The 17,521-nt window shown below is 38.0% G+C and overlaps 1 protein-coding gene across 3 annotated transcripts in view; it reads left to right on the top strand.

Moving 5' to 3' along the window:
- LOC121867529 (BTB/POZ domain-containing protein 17-like) overlaps positions 1–17,521 on the top strand; it is a 54,568-nt gene that overhangs the window by 14,748 nt on the left and 22,299 nt on the right. For all 3 annotated transcript variants that reach the window (XM_042367518.1, XM_042367517.1, XM_042367516.1), the window contains exons 2-6: positions 2,423–2,612; positions 6,450–6,590; positions 8,294–8,473; positions 8,838–9,094; positions 14,939–15,170. In XM_042367518.1, the coding sequence (XP_042223452.1) occupies positions 2,469–2,612; positions 6,450–6,590; positions 8,294–8,473; positions 8,838–9,094; positions 14,939–15,170 (954 nt within the window). In that variant the 5' untranslated portion in view covers positions 2,423–2,468. The remainder of the gene's footprint in view (positions 1–2,422; positions 2,613–6,449; positions 6,591–8,293; positions 8,474–8,837; positions 9,095–14,938; positions 15,171–17,521) is intronic.

Genomic DNA, 17,521 nt, shown 5'->3' with positions numbered 1-17,521 from the left:
AGATGTTTAGGCTCGCTTCACTCGCCACCCCACCCTCTTGGGTAGTTATGAGGGGGGACCTCCACAAAGAGGCTGCCCATGGGCCTCCACAGGTCTAAATCTGGCACTGGGAAGAAGTTTGATGGTATTGGTGCAGATGGGGCCAGTGTTATGACAGGTTGCAAAAATGACTTGGTAGCTCGGCTGAGAAGAGATTTAGAGCGGCCAGAGTTGGAAGGTATTCACTGTACCAAACAAGGAGGTACTACCGCCTGGGAAGATATTGTAAGCATAATGTGTTGTCTAATGGTAGACCCTGCTGCCATATGGCATCACAAAAATTGTGACCAAGTTCCAGGTTGCTGATATGACTTTCTGCCTCATTTACACACAATTGCAGGGTCTCAATTGGTTCTCTTACTTTGACAACACAACATACATATACAGTATCATTTCTCACTATTGATTATTTTGTTTTGTTTTTTATTTATGGATTTTTATTATTATTACCCTGTATTATTATTATTTTTGTATTGTAATTGTTATATATTTTTATACATTTTTATTAATTTATTATAATTATTATATTATTATTATTATCATTATTATTATTATTATTATTATTATTATTATTATTATTTTTATTTTATTTTATTTTATTTTATTTTATTTTCGCTCCCCAGGACTTGATGTGGGTCATTAAAAATGACCTGTGTCCGGGTGGGCTAATGTCTGTAAAAAAAAAGGGGGAGGGGGGCATGCCTGAGTAACTCACTAAGTCAGAAATAATGAAAAAACACTAAGTCAGTGACACAAAGTAAGCATAAACAAGAACAAAGTTGACGAGAATGAGTCAGAGGCAGTGTGCAGAGCCTTCTGGTGGCAAGAATTTGCACCACGTCAATCGTCGGATCTACGAGGTATCAGCGAAACTTGCTGCTTATTTCCCCTATATGTAATCGTCGGTTATGCAAATCAGTGGTTATTGGGATTTGCCTGTATCTCAATTTTTGCTTGTGTTTCATAGTGATTAAGCTCATACTGTGCACAAAAACAAAGATCTATGAAATTAATAAAACATATGTACTGTACTGTACTTTGAAATACTGTCTCTCCTTGATTTACGACGGGGTTCTGGACCGACGACCAGGTTGTAAGTCGAATTGGTCGTAAGTCGAAAATGCGAAAATAATACATAGAAAACCTAAAATGGGTGTCTCTTTTTCTTCTCAGCACCACGAAAACTCTCACTTTTATGCTTGCCAGCCACTTTAAAGGGAATTAAAAAAAAAATTGTCAGTACACCGTGCGATCGCTAACGTCGGGACTCGAAAATAGGTAATTTTAAAAATATTTTATACGACCACGACGGTCGTATGTCCGGGTGGTCGTAAGTCGAGGAGTATCTGTAATTGTCTGTAAGGCAATACATGTGTTTTGTGTGTTTTATCCTCTTCGCCACTGATTGGGTTGCGAGCCGCTTGGGTGGTCGGTCACGTCTCTGTTGCACACTGTTAGCAAGTAGTGGGCATGTACTGGCTCCAGAATGTATCTCTACTTGTCTCAGTGTTGGTTAAGTCTGGTCTTGAACAATCTCACTCTTGGTGCCGTCACAACACTGGCAGATTGTTCCAAGAGTTTACAACTTGCCCTCACAATTTTCTGGACTTGTGGCTTTCTCAACCTTGAGCTGGGACCCCTAGTTTATTTATGAATGCCTTTACAGTATTTACTTACAACTTCTCACACATTAACAGTTCAGTACCTTCATGCACTAACTACTGTCCTCTATCATGGCTGAATTATAATGAGTAGCTGGGTGTATAGAGAACATGTGTGACAATGTGGGAGTCTTACAAAGGGATGGTAATGACTCACACAGGACTTGATAATTGAAATGCAACATGAAGATAATACAATTACTAAATACCATAGTACAGTACTTAAGATTAAAGCACTACAATGTTTAACACTGTAAATTGCTTTGTTTTCCCCAAAGTATTGTGAACCACAACTGGCAACAGGCACTTCAGACCAGCCATATGTAGTACAGTATCCATAAATTGATTTTATAAGCAGCTTTAATTTAACCCAAATAAATCTAATTTAGATATGAGTTATGGATCATTGTGATGTCAGATGCAGTTATAGCAGGGGTCTTTATGTTGTTTTCACTGTCTGTAGTTGTAATTTCTGTATGGTTTGTTGAATGGATGAAAAACTATTATACAGTACTGTATTCAATTAAAGTGTTCCTGTGTATAACCTTCCCATTGTTTTGTATGAAGTAGACTTTTGAACCTAGATGTTGTGTCAGTGCTCACAGCAAATTTTGATCAAGATATCTTAGAAATAATAAATGCAGTGTTCTGTGATTGTAACCAAGGCTGTATTCAGATGTTTATATATAACCAGGAAATTTAACAATATATTATCTATGCAGGGGTTGATGTAAAGGCGGCATCTTTACAGCCATTGACAAGAGTGCCATGTTCGCTCGTCTTTCAAATATGTTTGGTGCAAATGACGATGAAGACCAGGGTCATGGTTCCCCATCTCGAAAATCTAGCTCCCGAAATGGCAGTCAAGGAAGTGGAACACCAGTTCACACCCCAAATGTTGCTCAGTGTCAGGTAAGTTTGATTTAACTGTATCCTAAGGGGAGGTATGCAGTGCTGTACAAAGGAAGGCCATTTCAGAATCTATGAATACTGTTCCTCTTACATAACCTTTTTCTATTTATAGCACAGCAAACCCTTGCTATTCATAGTGGTTAGGTTCCAAGGACTGGCGCGAATTGGCAAAGCCGTGAATAGCAACTTATACTATCTTAGTGCACTACTGTATACCTGTACTTTGTATGAGAAACTTGTCACCAATACAGTACTACTCTCCTTTGTATGAGGAAGTTTGGAGCTTGATGAAGTGTACTGTACAGTAGGATAAAGTCTTGTTATTGAAGCATAAGAAGATCATCAGGATCACTGTTGGCAGACGGTGATACAATGGTGGTTGGTGGAGAGGTGCGTGGTGGAGTAGCGGCAGCAGCTGACCGAGTAGGTGAGGGAAATGAATCAGCTGGGTGAGTGGCTGGTTCTTTCTTGAAAAACAGTGTGATTGGTAGTTGTTTCCTCTTGGCTTTGTGGCCTCTAAATGTTTTACTCCACTAGCATCACTAGCACTGACACGGCAGTTTTTTAGGGGCCATTTCACACAGAAACATTAAAGTTTTCAGTACAACACAAGAGATGCTGTGTTGCAGGTAATGGTTGAGTGCAAACTAAGGGAGAGGAGTGTGAGGAGATGCTGTGGGTGTGTGGGGGTGACTTGTTGCACTATGGGCAGGCTCATAACCTAGCCACCATCTGGTTACCGCGAATAGTCGAAATTTTGAAATATATTTTACATATAGACAATACAGTGACCCCTCCGTTAACGAACTCAATCCGTTCCAGAAGGTCGTTCGTTAACTGAAAAGTTCGTTAACCGAAACCATTGTTTCAATGGGTTTTTGGGTAATTGGTTCCAGCTCACCGAAAATTTCCTAAATTCAACAAAAATGGTAGAAAAGTTCACTTACTTTGAGGTGTATATGTAGAAGGCTCCTGGATGATGATGATGATGATGATGGGATTTAAAATGGGGGTGGAGGAGAAGGAAGAAGAGAAGGCATTGGGGTGGAAGAGAAGTCACCCCATGACGCCATTTCACTCATAAAATTTTAGCTCTCTTGGTGAAATTCAAGATTATTTTCTTTAAATCAACACTGCACTGCACTGCATTATATATTGTCAATATGTAAAGTATATTTCAAAATGACAAATAATTTGCTTGGAAACGCAGAAAAAAAGCATTTAGTTGAAGAGAGTCTCAAGCAAGATGTTACCTCCAGTGAAAACAGAGAGAGACTAACTCCTGTTTGCTGTGTTAAGAGGCTGGATGCCGCGCATTAAACTAGTCACTTTACCTTCAATTATGTTCAATAATTGTTAAAATGACTAAAAAATTGAATATTAAACTTTTAAAATTATTGAATAGTATAAACTTCTTGATATTTACTAAAATAGGAAGGAATTTAAGCCCTAGAACCGATTAATGTATTGGCGGACTGATACTAAAGCTGGTTGCCCGGTCAGTGCAAGCGAAAACATGTTGAGGTCGGTTCGTAAGAACTTCGTTAACCGAATTTTTTTTCGTTAACCGAATTGAAGATCCTTATGGAAGGCAGTTCATTAATCGAAATTACGTTAACCGAGGTGTTCGTTAAACGAGGGGTCACTGTATATAATGCAGTGCAGTGTTGATTTAAAGAAAATAATCTTGAATTACACCAAGAGAGCTAAAATTTTATGGGTGAAATGGCACCATGGGGTGACTTCTTCCACCCCAATGCCTTCTCTTCTCCCTTCTCCTCCACCCCCATTCTAATTCCCATCATCATCATCCAGGAGCCTTCTACATACACACCTCAAAGTAAGTGTACTTTACTACCTTTTTTGTTGATTTTAGGCAATTTTCGGTAAGCTGGAACCAATCACCCAAAAACCCATTGAAACAATGGTTTCGGTTAACGAGTTTTCGGTTAACCAGCAACCTTCTGGAAAGAATTGTGCTCGTTAACCGAGGGACCACTGTATTGGGTGCTGTTAAATCAAGGGTATACTGTACATAATCAAGGGTATACTGTACATTGTACATAAGAATATTGCTTACACTGTAACATTGCTAAAGCATTTATCCACACATCTGGATGAATAATTATACAATGAGAATAATAATATCAATACAAAATCATTTGAAGAAAGAAGACTGGCAACATGTGGGCTGTACAGTGGTAGCTTTACCAACTCATATCACTATATTTCTGACATAAAGGTCAACATTTCTTTAGATTTCTTCATAAATGTGTATAAAAGCTGAGGTAAAATTCTTGCCATATCATTTCCAGTACTGTAAAGCATTTATCTAATTTCTACAACATTTCTTGAGGATATCAAAATTTCCTTCAAATGAATTTTTTTCTGACATTGCAAAACTGATGGTTGCAGTAGTGAGTGCACACTGCCAGGGGAGCTGCCAGTTGTATGAAAGTGACAAAGTGCATATTTAGCCAACAAAATGCAACTTTAACATAAAAAGTTTTTTCACCACATGTTCATTTGCATTTTCATGTATGAAGTCTCCAAGAAGATAAATTCTTCCATTGGCATTTATGCATATGAAGACCCTGAGAATGTTAAGAGATACCTGATGTGATTGGTTGAAGACCAGTTATGCAACAATTATATGACAGTATTCATAAGAAATGCCGTATCTTGCCAGTGACAGTCATGCCGTATGACAACTGGTGAGCTCTGGCATGGGGTATTCAATGTACTGGGAAGGGAACTAATAGGTCACTTACTGAAGTGCCGTTGGTTGTAAAAGCCGTTTTTTTCTAAAAGCCAGTTTTTGTGATATAGTCCAGAATGCGACGCCTAGCTTATACCTAGGTATGTTGGTGCCTAGCAATAACTCGCCAGGCCAACATACAGGCAATTAAAACATCTAATAATTTCTTAATAAGTAATATTAGGAGGACACGTCGCTACTTGGCATTTAATTGCAATCCTCAAAACCCCCTCTCGCATCCTCCATCACACGCACTGCCACCGTCATCTTCTTGCCTGGCGAATCAGCTGTAAATACGCACAAAGAAGGCTCCGCTAATTTGTGTTGTAATAGCTGAAATACTAAGCGCTTTATTTCAGTGACTTATTCTGATATACAGATAAAGGATTATATGTTTTGTACTAGAATTTTGGATGGATATAATGCCATATAGTTGAGTTGTCAAATCTTGCATCATACCTTGTCATTTTTACCTAAACTTTTTGGAAATTTAATTGGAAGCCGGTTGTTCTCGTCTGTGGTACTTCATGTGTGAGCTACGTGGTAATATGTAGCGCACCTCCCACCTGTAGTTTGAATTTCTTTTTGGGTTGTGATGGTCCTCAAGACTAGCTACTACTACTGCCATGATATTCCTTAGTACAACACTGCAGTATAGTTTATTTAACCCTTAGGCCCTGGGTGACGTTCCAGAACGTCCGCCTATTCCCGCCACTTTAATTATTTTTGGAAAAGTTGATTTTTTCTCGATTTATCCCCGCTGGGGGGGGGGGGGTACTGCCATGTGAAGATTAGCCCCCCATCTTATTTGACCTTAAAATTAACTACCTTAATGTTCAGTTAACCTAACCTCTAGGTAGCATTAGGGTGTTTAATCATCAGGTGAAATAAGTTTGGGTTGGCTGATCTTTAGGTAATGTCTTGTATGGTGGTCAATTTACATGTACACTACAGTATCTTTAGTTGTAAATGGGAGAAGACAAATAAATTGGAACAGAATTAAATCTAAGTGTTCATTTTAACAGACTAGCAAAACCTTATACATGAGTATATATATTTTACTTTCTTTTTCGTTATAGATTGATAACTCGGGAAGTGTTCTAGAAAAAATAGCAGGTCTCTATGCTGAGCGACTGATGAGTGATATTGTATTGGTGGTAGGACAGCGTGAGTTCCCGGCCCACCGTCTTATTCTGTGTGCTTCATCTGATGTCTTCCAGGTACAGTAGATTGATAGTGTCACGGTCTTTTTCTTGCAGGTACAGTACAGGTAGATACAAATATCTTTTGTATCTGCCTGTAAATACAGTATACTTGCAACTTACGCATGTTTTTCTTATGCAGTTTCAACTATACGTGGATTGCCCCGGGGGTTAGGTTGCAAATTCAAATTTAAGCTAGGAGAATATAACCTGTATTGCTGGAGTCCCTGCAAGACAGCGAATAATTTGAATATAGACATCATATATTTTGCACAAGATATAAAAATTTTAGTCCATTAGTGTAGTATATTTTAGTACAAGTTTTTTTACTCGTATTTTTGGGTAGATATACGTAACTGTCTTCATTTATTTTTACTCATTTACATGCACACACCATCCTAAATACATATTGTGAAAAAGTAAAAGAAATAATTGTCCGAAGGGCAAACCTGTACTGTACTCGAATGTACGAAATAATTACTAAAATTTTTATATCTAGTGCAAACTATAGCATATTTATATTCAAATTAATTATTATCTTACAAGAATTCCAGCAATGTAATTTATATTCTCCCAAGTCAATTCAGTTACATTTTATAAGTGATAACTTAAACTCCTCTATATGACAGACAAGATGCACTGGATTAATCTCCCGCCTGCTGGTGAATACCTCACCTCATCCCCCCTGCCTGGCTGTGAACACCTCAACCTCCCCCTGCCTGGCTGTCAACACCTCAACCCCCCTGCCTGACTGTCAACACCCAACCCCCCCCCGCCTGTCTGTCAACACCTCAACCCCCACCCCCTGCCTGGCTGTCAACACCTCAACCCCACCAAACCCCTGCCTGGCTGTCAACACCTCAACCCCCTGCCTCTCTGTCAACACCTCAACCCCCACCCCCTGCCTGGCTGTGAACATCTCAACCCCCCTGCCTGGCTGTCAACACCTCAACCCCCCGCCTGCCTGGCTGTCAACACCTCAACCGCTCCACCCCCTGCCTGGCTGTCAACACCTCAACCCCCTGCCTCTCTGTCAACACCTTAACCCCCCCCACCCCCTGCCTGGCTGTGAACATCTCAACCCACCCCCCCTGCCTGGCTGTCAACACCTCAACCGCTCCACCTTTCCAGAGGTGAAGGTGGTTTTAGGCTTTAAAGTTTTTATCTTATAAAATGTCACAGACTAAAGTTAGGAGAATATAACTTCCATTGCTGGAATCCTTGCAAGATAGCGAATGATTTGAATGTAGACATTACACACCTCAAATAAGGGATAAGGGATTGTGGACCTGTGATTTAAGGGCGATTTAGGGGATTTTTAGGAGTGTTTCTGACTGCGTTTTTTGGCTTTACGCGAGGTCCCAGTAACGTAACCCCCTGTGTAAGTTGCGAGTCTACTGTACAGTATAACCTTTCATGTTAATTTTTTAACTGTTTTAATTAGTTCATCTGTATGTATGTGTGTGTTTGTCCCACCTGGGGGTTATATAATATTCAGGTGTCTTTTTTCTTTAGACTTTTTAATTAATTTGGACTACAGGTACGTCTATCTTTAGTGTACAGGTGCTCAGAACTAGTAAGGGAAGGTAATTGATGTTAGTCAAAACACCAGCTTTTGGTGTACTTAATAAGCTGGTGGTAGTGTACTTCTGCACCAGGGTTTGTGTATGGATGTGTTACAGAGTGTATATATATACATTTATATGCATGCATGTTTACAGGTGATGCTAATGAACCCACGATGGAATGAAAGTCGAGAGCAGAGAATTCTCCTCCAAGAAGCCTCAGAATGTGTCGAGGTTTTTGAGCTTTTTTTAAGATACCTGTATACGGGGCGGCTGAAGGTGTCACATGCTACGGTCCTTCCAATACTAGCTCTAGCAGACAAATACAATGTCAAGGTGAGTGTCCAAGTTTGATCGTTAGCAGTCAACTCTGACTCTTGTTCTGTCATCACATATTGAAAAGAAATTGAAGATTGATCCAAAAATGGCCCCTGAAAGAGTGACACATGTTATATGCACTCCAGGAAATTGAGTCGAAATAAGAGTTTAAATTCTGTTGAGGCAGGAGTAATACCAACCCAAGCACTTGTCTGAGCTGGTCCACTAAAAATATAAATACAATACTATACAAAAAAAAATCCCATTCATAGTGCCCAATATTCAGAGTTTTTACTGTATTTTGAGATAATTTAGCTATCCGTTTTATGGTGAACATAATTTATACCACAGACAAATGTTCAATTAATTTTATATTCCACAGGATCTGATAGACACATGTGTCAAATACATGAAGCTGCACATCGTCTCAGCATCACAACAAAATTATCTGATTGCATGGCTCCAGTACACACTTACTTGTGGGCATTCAGATATAGCAACAGTGTGCTTGAACCATCTGAAGTGGAATCTGGAGCAAGTGGCTGCAAATGATGATTTTGCCTCATGTGATTTAGACCTTCTGACCACAGTGTTAGCACAACATGATGTAGTTGTTCATGATGAAATGGCACTGTATAAGTAAGTGGGACAGATTGAAAAATATTTAGATATCGCTATATTACAGTTAGCTTAAATAAGTATAGATATAATGGTTGCCCCTCGTGTAGCGAGGATGGTCGGCCTAAGGGCCACCTAAGTGTGAATTTGTTTAAGGTGTAGAAGCTGTCGCCAACACAAAAACCACACCCTAAGTTAATGAGCTGCATGACCCAGTGTCAAGGAAAACTCCAAGAAAACCGGACAACTCTCTGACTGCACTGGTTACCATATATCTCGGCGTACAAGGCGATGAGGTGTATAAGACGACCCCCAAAATTTCCATTTAAAAAGTTGGTTTTGAGCTCTATTCGCTGTATAAGACTACCTCAAATGTGACACTTACCATTGGGAGCTTACTGACCCAGTAGTCCTTTACCAACCACCCCACTGACCAATGCTGTATACACATCCTTGGTTATTTAAAATAAGGCCAATTCACTTCAAGTAATGGCATCAAATGTTACCAGTTGGTGTTGTGTAAACACTAGTGACGTCACTTTAACGTCTGTTATTTAACTGGAACTAATGTCGGTGTCGAGTAAAATTTTAACATTTACTTGAAATGGATTTACCGATTTATTTGTTTATTTATTTATTTATTTATAACATACTGTAATATATTAAACACTCTGCAAGTATTTTCTTTAATTTATAAACTTGCTTCGCTACAAAGGGAGGCTATACCCGGTAGGTGAAGTTTACCCGATACATTTATGGTTGCATCATCATTAAGGATCAAACTCCAAATCAGATGACGTGACTTCGGCTTCTTCATTCTCATCCAAAATTTAGCATGAAGAAAACTACCACTGTCGGTAGTTTCAAGAATTATCGCAGTCATTTACTGAATATTCTTTGTAAAAAAATAAATTTTAAATGAAATATTTATAGGAGATAAATATTATGATCAGTAAATATATGGTACCGTTATGCATTACTGGCCACTTCGGACACAAAGACGGGCTAAAAATAGCCCAATCTCCCCCTCTTACAGCGGCCAATGGGAAGTGTCTTGGTAATTAAATTTTATATGTTTATTTTCATTGTTTGTCTAATTTATCATGTATCAAAATAATATTACTTAAAGTTGTGAAGTTAGTAGGCACCTACCAAACAGGGAGGTACTACCACCTGGGAAGATATTGGAAGTATAATGTGTTGTCTAATGGTAGACCCTGCTGCCATATGGCATCACGAAAATTGTGACCAAGTCCTAGGTTGCTGATCTGACTTTCTGCCTCATTTACACACAATTGCAGAGTTTCAATTGTTTCTCTTACTTTGACAACACAACATACATACAGTATATTGTTTCTCACTTTTGATCTTTTTTCATTTTTGTATTTATTTATTGTTCTTTATTACCGGGGTATTATTATTTTATTTTAAATTTTGATTTTTTTATTATAAATTTTATTTACTATGAATTATTATCATTATTATTATTATTATTATTATTATTATTATTATTATTATTATTATTATTATTATTATTATTATAATTATTATAATTATTATTATTATTATAATTTATTTATTATTTATTATTATTATTATTATTATTATTATTATTATTTATTATTTATTATTATTATTATTATTATTATTATTATTATTATTATTATTATTATTATTATTATTATTATTATTATTATTATTATTATTATTATTATTATTACATTTTCGCCCCTTAGACCCCGATGTCGGTCAGTGACTTGTGCCCGGGTGGGCTAATCCCCGTAAAAAAAAAAAAAAGATAATAATGCTATGATTGTTTTATAAATATATTTATTTGTGGAATTATTATTCTGATAATTATTTGTAAAACCTACGTGGTCTCCCAAGGTAAAGCCTGATGACAGTCTGCGTGGGTGTGTCGCTGAGAACTTCTTATGAAGAGAAATGCAAATAAAATAAGGTCTAAATTAATTATTTATGGGAAGTACGTATTATGATCAGTAAAGGTATGCATTATTGGCCAACTCGGACACAAAGGCAAGCGGGAAATTGACCCCTAAAAGTGCGGAGTGACTGCGAGCTCTGGATGTAAGAACAAACACTCCCTTTTTTGTCTCGTCACTGGCAAATGGCGGGCGGTGCATGATGAGCTGCGTTTATTACCGGAGTATATTGTTATTTTACGGTATGTTAGACAGGTTTATAATACATTTTTATTATTTTAATAACCGGTAATCTTATTTTTAATCCAGCTTCCCAAACGTAAGTTTCAGTATAAAATAATTAGTGGCAGGACCTTGTGAGTGGTTTATGATGTTCTCCGTCACCACTCTTCACACGCTAAACCACAATACAGTCAACCCTCGCTTTACGCGGTCCCACTTTACGCGTTTCCACGTTTACGCGGTACCCTGCTGAACACGGAATGCTCTCTTTCCGCGGTGTGTGTACCCTTTTACGCGGAGAGCGGCGCGAGCAGGGTGTGCACAAGGTCGCCTAGTCATCAAAACATTACCGAGTTCTTCACCCGCCACCCACCACAGCCGGCCCAAGTCAGTGATAGTGAGGATATGGACTTATATGGACTTTGAGGGGTTTGACAAAGAGGCCCTGCAAGCCTCTGTGGTGGATAGTGATACAATTGGTACAAGTGATACAGGTGAGGGCCAATAATCTGCCCTCTGCCTCGGAACCAACCCCCCATCCCCGTGTGCCCAGCCATCTTTTCTACTAATGTAAGTGTTAAAAAACCTAATATTATTGATATTTCTCTTAATTATTAATTGTGTGTGCATACCATCATAAAATTAAGAAGTTATTTTTACTATAACGTAGGTATTGTGTCTGAAAAAGTGGAGTTTGGGGGTCGGCCCTGTCTCTATTTCAATTAATCCCATATGTTATGTTGTTCACTTTACGCGTTTCTCACTTTACGCGGGCCGCCGTGGGTTCAATTGACCGCTTAAAGTGAGGGTTCACTGTATTTAAGAGGTAAGAATTTTATACCTGGTATTTAAGACGACCCCTAATTTTGGGCTGATTTTTTTAAGGTTCAAATTCTGTTTTATGGGCTGAGATATACGGTAACCATTACCCTGGAACACCATCAGCAAATCAATTAACATCCAGGTCCCCAATTACTGCTGGGTAGCATTATACCTTGGAAGAAGTAAAAGGGGTATTGTGTCTCCCTTTGATATTTCTTTTGTTTTCACCATTGTCTCTGCAGCAACAATTATGGTGAGTGTGTTGTCAGCATTTCTTTCTACAGCAACACATAGCAGTACAGTCAGCCCTTGTTTTACGCAGGGGTTAGGTTCCTTAATTACCCACTAATGGCCCAAACCACTACAGCTTTTGGGGGAATTCCTATTTCATCATGTTAATTTCTGCAAAATGCCAAAAGCCCTCTACATTAAATATACTGTACTCTGTGTCATAGAAATAGCACCTCTGTGTTAACAACACTTAAGTCTACACTAATAAAGTAAGAATGTAAAAACAACAATTTTATTAATATTTATTAACAAGGTGAGGTAAATGATAAATTTGTGATATGATAATGATCAGCTGTCCAGGTCATCACCAGCTTCCCCGCCTGCATGCCAACACCTCTCGCCAGCCTTCTCTTTGCTACCCTGTTGCCCACCACAACTTCACTAATGCCCCGCTTCCTATTAAAGAAAACAAGTCAAATGAATCTGCAGTCTTCTCTCATATCCTTAAATAAAAATTATGTATTTACAAATAAATACTGTACCATGATAATAATAATAATAATAATAATAATAATAATAATAATAATAATAATAATAATAAATGTAAAGCAGAAAAATAAGTAGCACAAATACAGAAACTTCCTCCTTATTGACTGAATATTTTTTCCTAGTAGTTCAGATAAAACTATGTTCAGTGCTATGATATTTTAGAGGCGCCCCAGTACACTGTCCCGTCAAGAAAGGGTAACTTGGCGCAACAGCTGTCCTGTGGAAGCTTGGAAAATGTCCAGAAAACTTTAATGACGAGACTAATTCTTTAACCCAAGGGAGGAAGGGTGTGGCCAGGGGCTCCTCGTTAAAAGAGGATTTAAAGATCAATCCTGCATTTCTGGATATCACCCTGAAGCCAGGTGTCTCATAATACTTAGCCAATTGTCTTAAAATATTAGGCCCAGGTGTGTTTCATGATATTAAGCCAGGTGTTTCACAATTCTAAGCCAGGTGTCTCACAAAACTAAGCACTGTGTCTCATAATACTAAGCCATGTGTTTCAATACTAAGCCAGGTGTCTCATAATACTAAGCCATGTGTCTCAATACTAAGCCAGGTGTCTCATAATACTAAGCCAGGTGGCTCTCATAATACTATGCCGGGTGTCTCATACTAAACCAGCTACTAAATGAGGAAAGATGTGGTGTTCCCAAAGTTTCAGAATTGGACAGACATACAGTACTGTATCCTCTCATAAAGTTTATCCTTTGTACTTGTGAGGTCAGGAGTTTAATGCTCTTTAACTCTCTTACTGTACAGATGTGGTGTTATCCTGAATTCTCTGGGAAACAACAAACCATCATAACCCAGATCCTCAGTCAACAGTAGGTGACCTTTGTCCTGTCAGAGACTATTCCGTAGAAATCGTCTCCAAAAAGTGAACCGCACACATATCACGAAGGTCAGAAATAAAGGAAGGAACTACCAAGTAAAAAATTAAAAGGGTACCTAAGATAATTCCATTTCACCACCCATAAACCCTCTGGTGACTCGTCTGAGCTTGGAACTTGAAACCTACACCTCATAAGGAATAGGGACATTCCAGAAAATCCATATGTGAAATACATAAAACTGGGGCAGAGGACAGAAATAGCCTCTCTACTTAGTACCTGTGCCAGTAATTGGTAAATGAATAGGAACAGGCTTGGGCAAATTTTGATCAGGAGAGGAAAATGATTCATGGTAGAAAAAAGTGAGTCCCTTAGGTCTTATTGTAATGTGGATGTAGTAGTTTTGCTGACACTATTTCATTGGCTTTCACTTCCCCAACCATCAAGTTAAGTACAGCTGGGTTTTTTGGGGGGTAGCTGTATGGCACAAATTGACCACAGGATCAGGAAGCAAGTACTGTACTGTATTATATCCACTATGTTGCAGTTGCTGTCTGAATTCACCTTCCTGAGGAACAAATGAAACAACTACTGGTAGTGTGTGATTGTCAGTTATAACAAACAAATCTACCATAAAAACAACCCCCAATGAACATTTCCAAGAAAAGGACTTATCATCTAGCATCCATACAGAGTGTAATACAATACTTTATCTATAGAGGAAGCATCTGTGTGAATGATCGGAATTTCAGCAAAGTGCTGATAGTGCACTTGTTGTAAAAACCAATGCTCAGGAAATTACCCATAAAGGAAAGGATTTAACGATCACCACTTGTTGATGCTGATGATAACCAATATACTGTACAGTATTGTGCATAAAAAATACAACATTCCTCCCACTAATATCTTTTCCCACAAACTAATGAGAAGGTTTTGGAATATTGTAAACCATTTCTCCCTCATTTCTATTTTACATGAGGAATGTTCAACCCAGGTCAGATGCCGCCATCCATGTTAAGACCTTTTGGCAAAGGCAGACACTGCCAGGTAGTGACTCAGCTATGCATATGGCACCGCACACATTATTTTTCACTGTCATAAAATGGGATTTCATTCTTCAGGCTTCAATTAATACCAATTTATATTTCAGTGTATGCATTGTTAACAAGTTTATAAGAATCTTAACTGACATTTCCCAAATCAATGTCTTCATAAAAATTTCATAAATACTGTATACATAAGTATAGTATAGTGCTTCCTTTCAGTATTGTTGTGTCTTGGTTACATCGACAAGAGGAGCGCCTTCTTTTGCCGACACCAGTGGCTACTCCAGGAGAACCCCCTCCTACCCTCATCCCTCAGACCCCTAGTACCAGCTCAGGAGTTTCTCTGCCTCCTATTTCAATTACTCCCTCCTGTGGCAAACTTTACCTGCGACGAGATTCAACCACCAGTTCTTGTGATCCAGTGGATCGCATGGAATGGCTAACATATGAAGTTAGTATCATGTTGAGATCTCGATACAATGTATAAAATGAACTTATAGCTTCCTGGCTGTCCTAACACAGCACACACAATTCTTCAACACAATCTCGGTAAAAGATCTCTTACCCCAGTCTTCCTCCTCCCCTCTTATCTCTACCCTTACTGGCATAAATCTTTATCAACCTCTCAACTGCCATGGACTGAAAATACTCACACCACCTTGATACTGTACAGTACAGTACAGTACATTCTTATCCACACTGCATTCAAAGGATTTTTTACCCCACATATTCCTCTTATGTCTTCTTTTCTTACTTTACGAGTCCTCCAGTAGGAGTTAGTCTACCGCGAGTGAATGATTAAACAAATCTGGTTATACTATTACACCATATAGGTACCCCTCAGGATACAAATGAGTTAGGTTAAAAAAAAAAACATTCGGTATGTGAATTTTCGCATTGAATAGAAAAAAATTTGATAAAAATAGGGTTTGGTTCCCCAACAACAAACATACTCCAATGTCATACCTCAAAATCACGAAATTGGTTCACAAATTGGTTCACCTAACTAATGATAAATACAGGTGCTCCTCTACTTACGAATGAGATACGTTCCTGAGGCTTGTTTGTAAGTCCAGCTTTACTCTTGTAGATACCAAACATATTGTAAAAAATTAAAAGATTATGGATATTTAGTACAGCTATACCCTTTAATACAGCCTTAAAACTTGGCTCACTCTTCCCCTCTTAGGTAATGTTTGTTCTATCTGGAATTTTCTTCAAAATAATCCAGTCTCATCTACATTAAACACCTGTTCTGGCAGGTAACCCCCCCTCAGTAATGATGTTTGTATCTCTGAAAGTTTGCAAGTTGAATGTTCTTAAGTAGAGGAGCACCTGTAGTACTCAACTACCCTGTACTATAAATTTACTACCCAACACATTAAAAACGTTAATAAAATACTATCTAAATGAAATACTGTACAGTGAATTCTGCTATAACGCGTGTTTTGATAACGCGAATTGGCTCTAACGCGATTTATGAATAGAAGAACGATATTTGTAAAACGCGAACGCTTGTTTGCTGTAATGCTATTTTTGCCTACTATTTCTCCAATTTTGTAGTATTAACTGTGAATATGGAAAAGAAGAATATCTCCAAGAAGCGTTCTGGTGATCGCATTCCTGGTAATGATCGTAAAAGAAAGGCTATAACACTTGAAGAGAAGCTCGATGTTATCAACCTCAAATTCACCCTTCTCCCCCATCAAGTTATATTCATATTTTTTCAAGGTAAAGTGTTATTTTTACTGTATGATTTCATTATTAGATATGAATGTAACATTTATTTAGACTGCTATCCTTTGTGTTAGGCTAACTACTAAATTTTTTTCGATTTCGAGTAATCTGCACCTAACCCTATTTTCTCCATAAGCCCTGTTATTTCTACTGCGCGAATTTCTATAACACGATGTTTTGCAAGAACGCAACTATTACGTTATAGCGGAACTGACTGTACTCAGCTAAAATTATTAAATAAAAAATAAATCAAAGTTTAAAACAGACACCAGCTGCACCATTTATATAAACACTGGCTGCCTCAAGCGTGGCCACCCTCGTGTCGCCACAGCAACCATTCGGCTGCCTCTGCCAACCCATAACACTCCATCCCCCGTTCTCACACACAAAGAAATGTTTATTCCCTTATGTCTTTAACCTTATGATAGTTATTCTTTTACTTTTTTTTTGTTAGTTATGTATGTAGGATTGTGTGTGCATGTAACATAGTGAAAAAAGTGAAGAAAGTTCAGTGTATCTCTCGAAAACTATGAGTTGAAAAATAATCTTACATAACTTCCTTCAGCTCATCCTACTAACTCTCACTTGTGCACAAAGAAATACTTATTCCCTTTATGGTTTTGACCTTATGATATTTATTATTAATTGTTGTTTTTTCACATTCTGTATGTAGGATTGTGTGTGCATGTAGCTGAATGAAAAAAAAATATAAGGAAAATTATGTTTATAAGTAATATCTCCGTTAGCCGGGATCCCTGATAGTGGGAACTCTCCAATATAGTTGTACCCGGAATTTAAATTGGCTTGGAATTTTTCCCTGGAAAACTCTCTCCATTCTTGGTCTGGGAATGAGTTTCCGAGGTTGAAAATCATGTACATTATCTGGGGAAATTCTGGAAAATCTATCCCCAATTTTTTTTCTGGGTCTGGGAACAAATTCCGTGGATAAAATGATGGATAGTTTTTGGAAAATTCTGGAAACTCTCTTCAAAATACAGTATATTTATTTAATCAAACATTTCGAAAAATATTTGGATTTTTCTTTTTTTTCTAAAATCCAGTTTT

The sequence above is a fragment of the Homarus americanus genome, unplaced genomic scaffold (assembly GCF_018991925.1).
Source record: "Homarus americanus isolate GMGI-L3 unplaced genomic scaffold, GMGI_Hamer_2.0 scaffold23598, whole genome shotgun sequence".
NCBI classification, from domain to species: domain Eukaryota; kingdom Metazoa; phylum Arthropoda; class Malacostraca; order Decapoda; family Nephropidae; genus Homarus; species Homarus americanus.
Note: the sequence above shows the minus strand (reverse complement) of the source record. Positions and strands in the feature narration are given on the sequence as shown.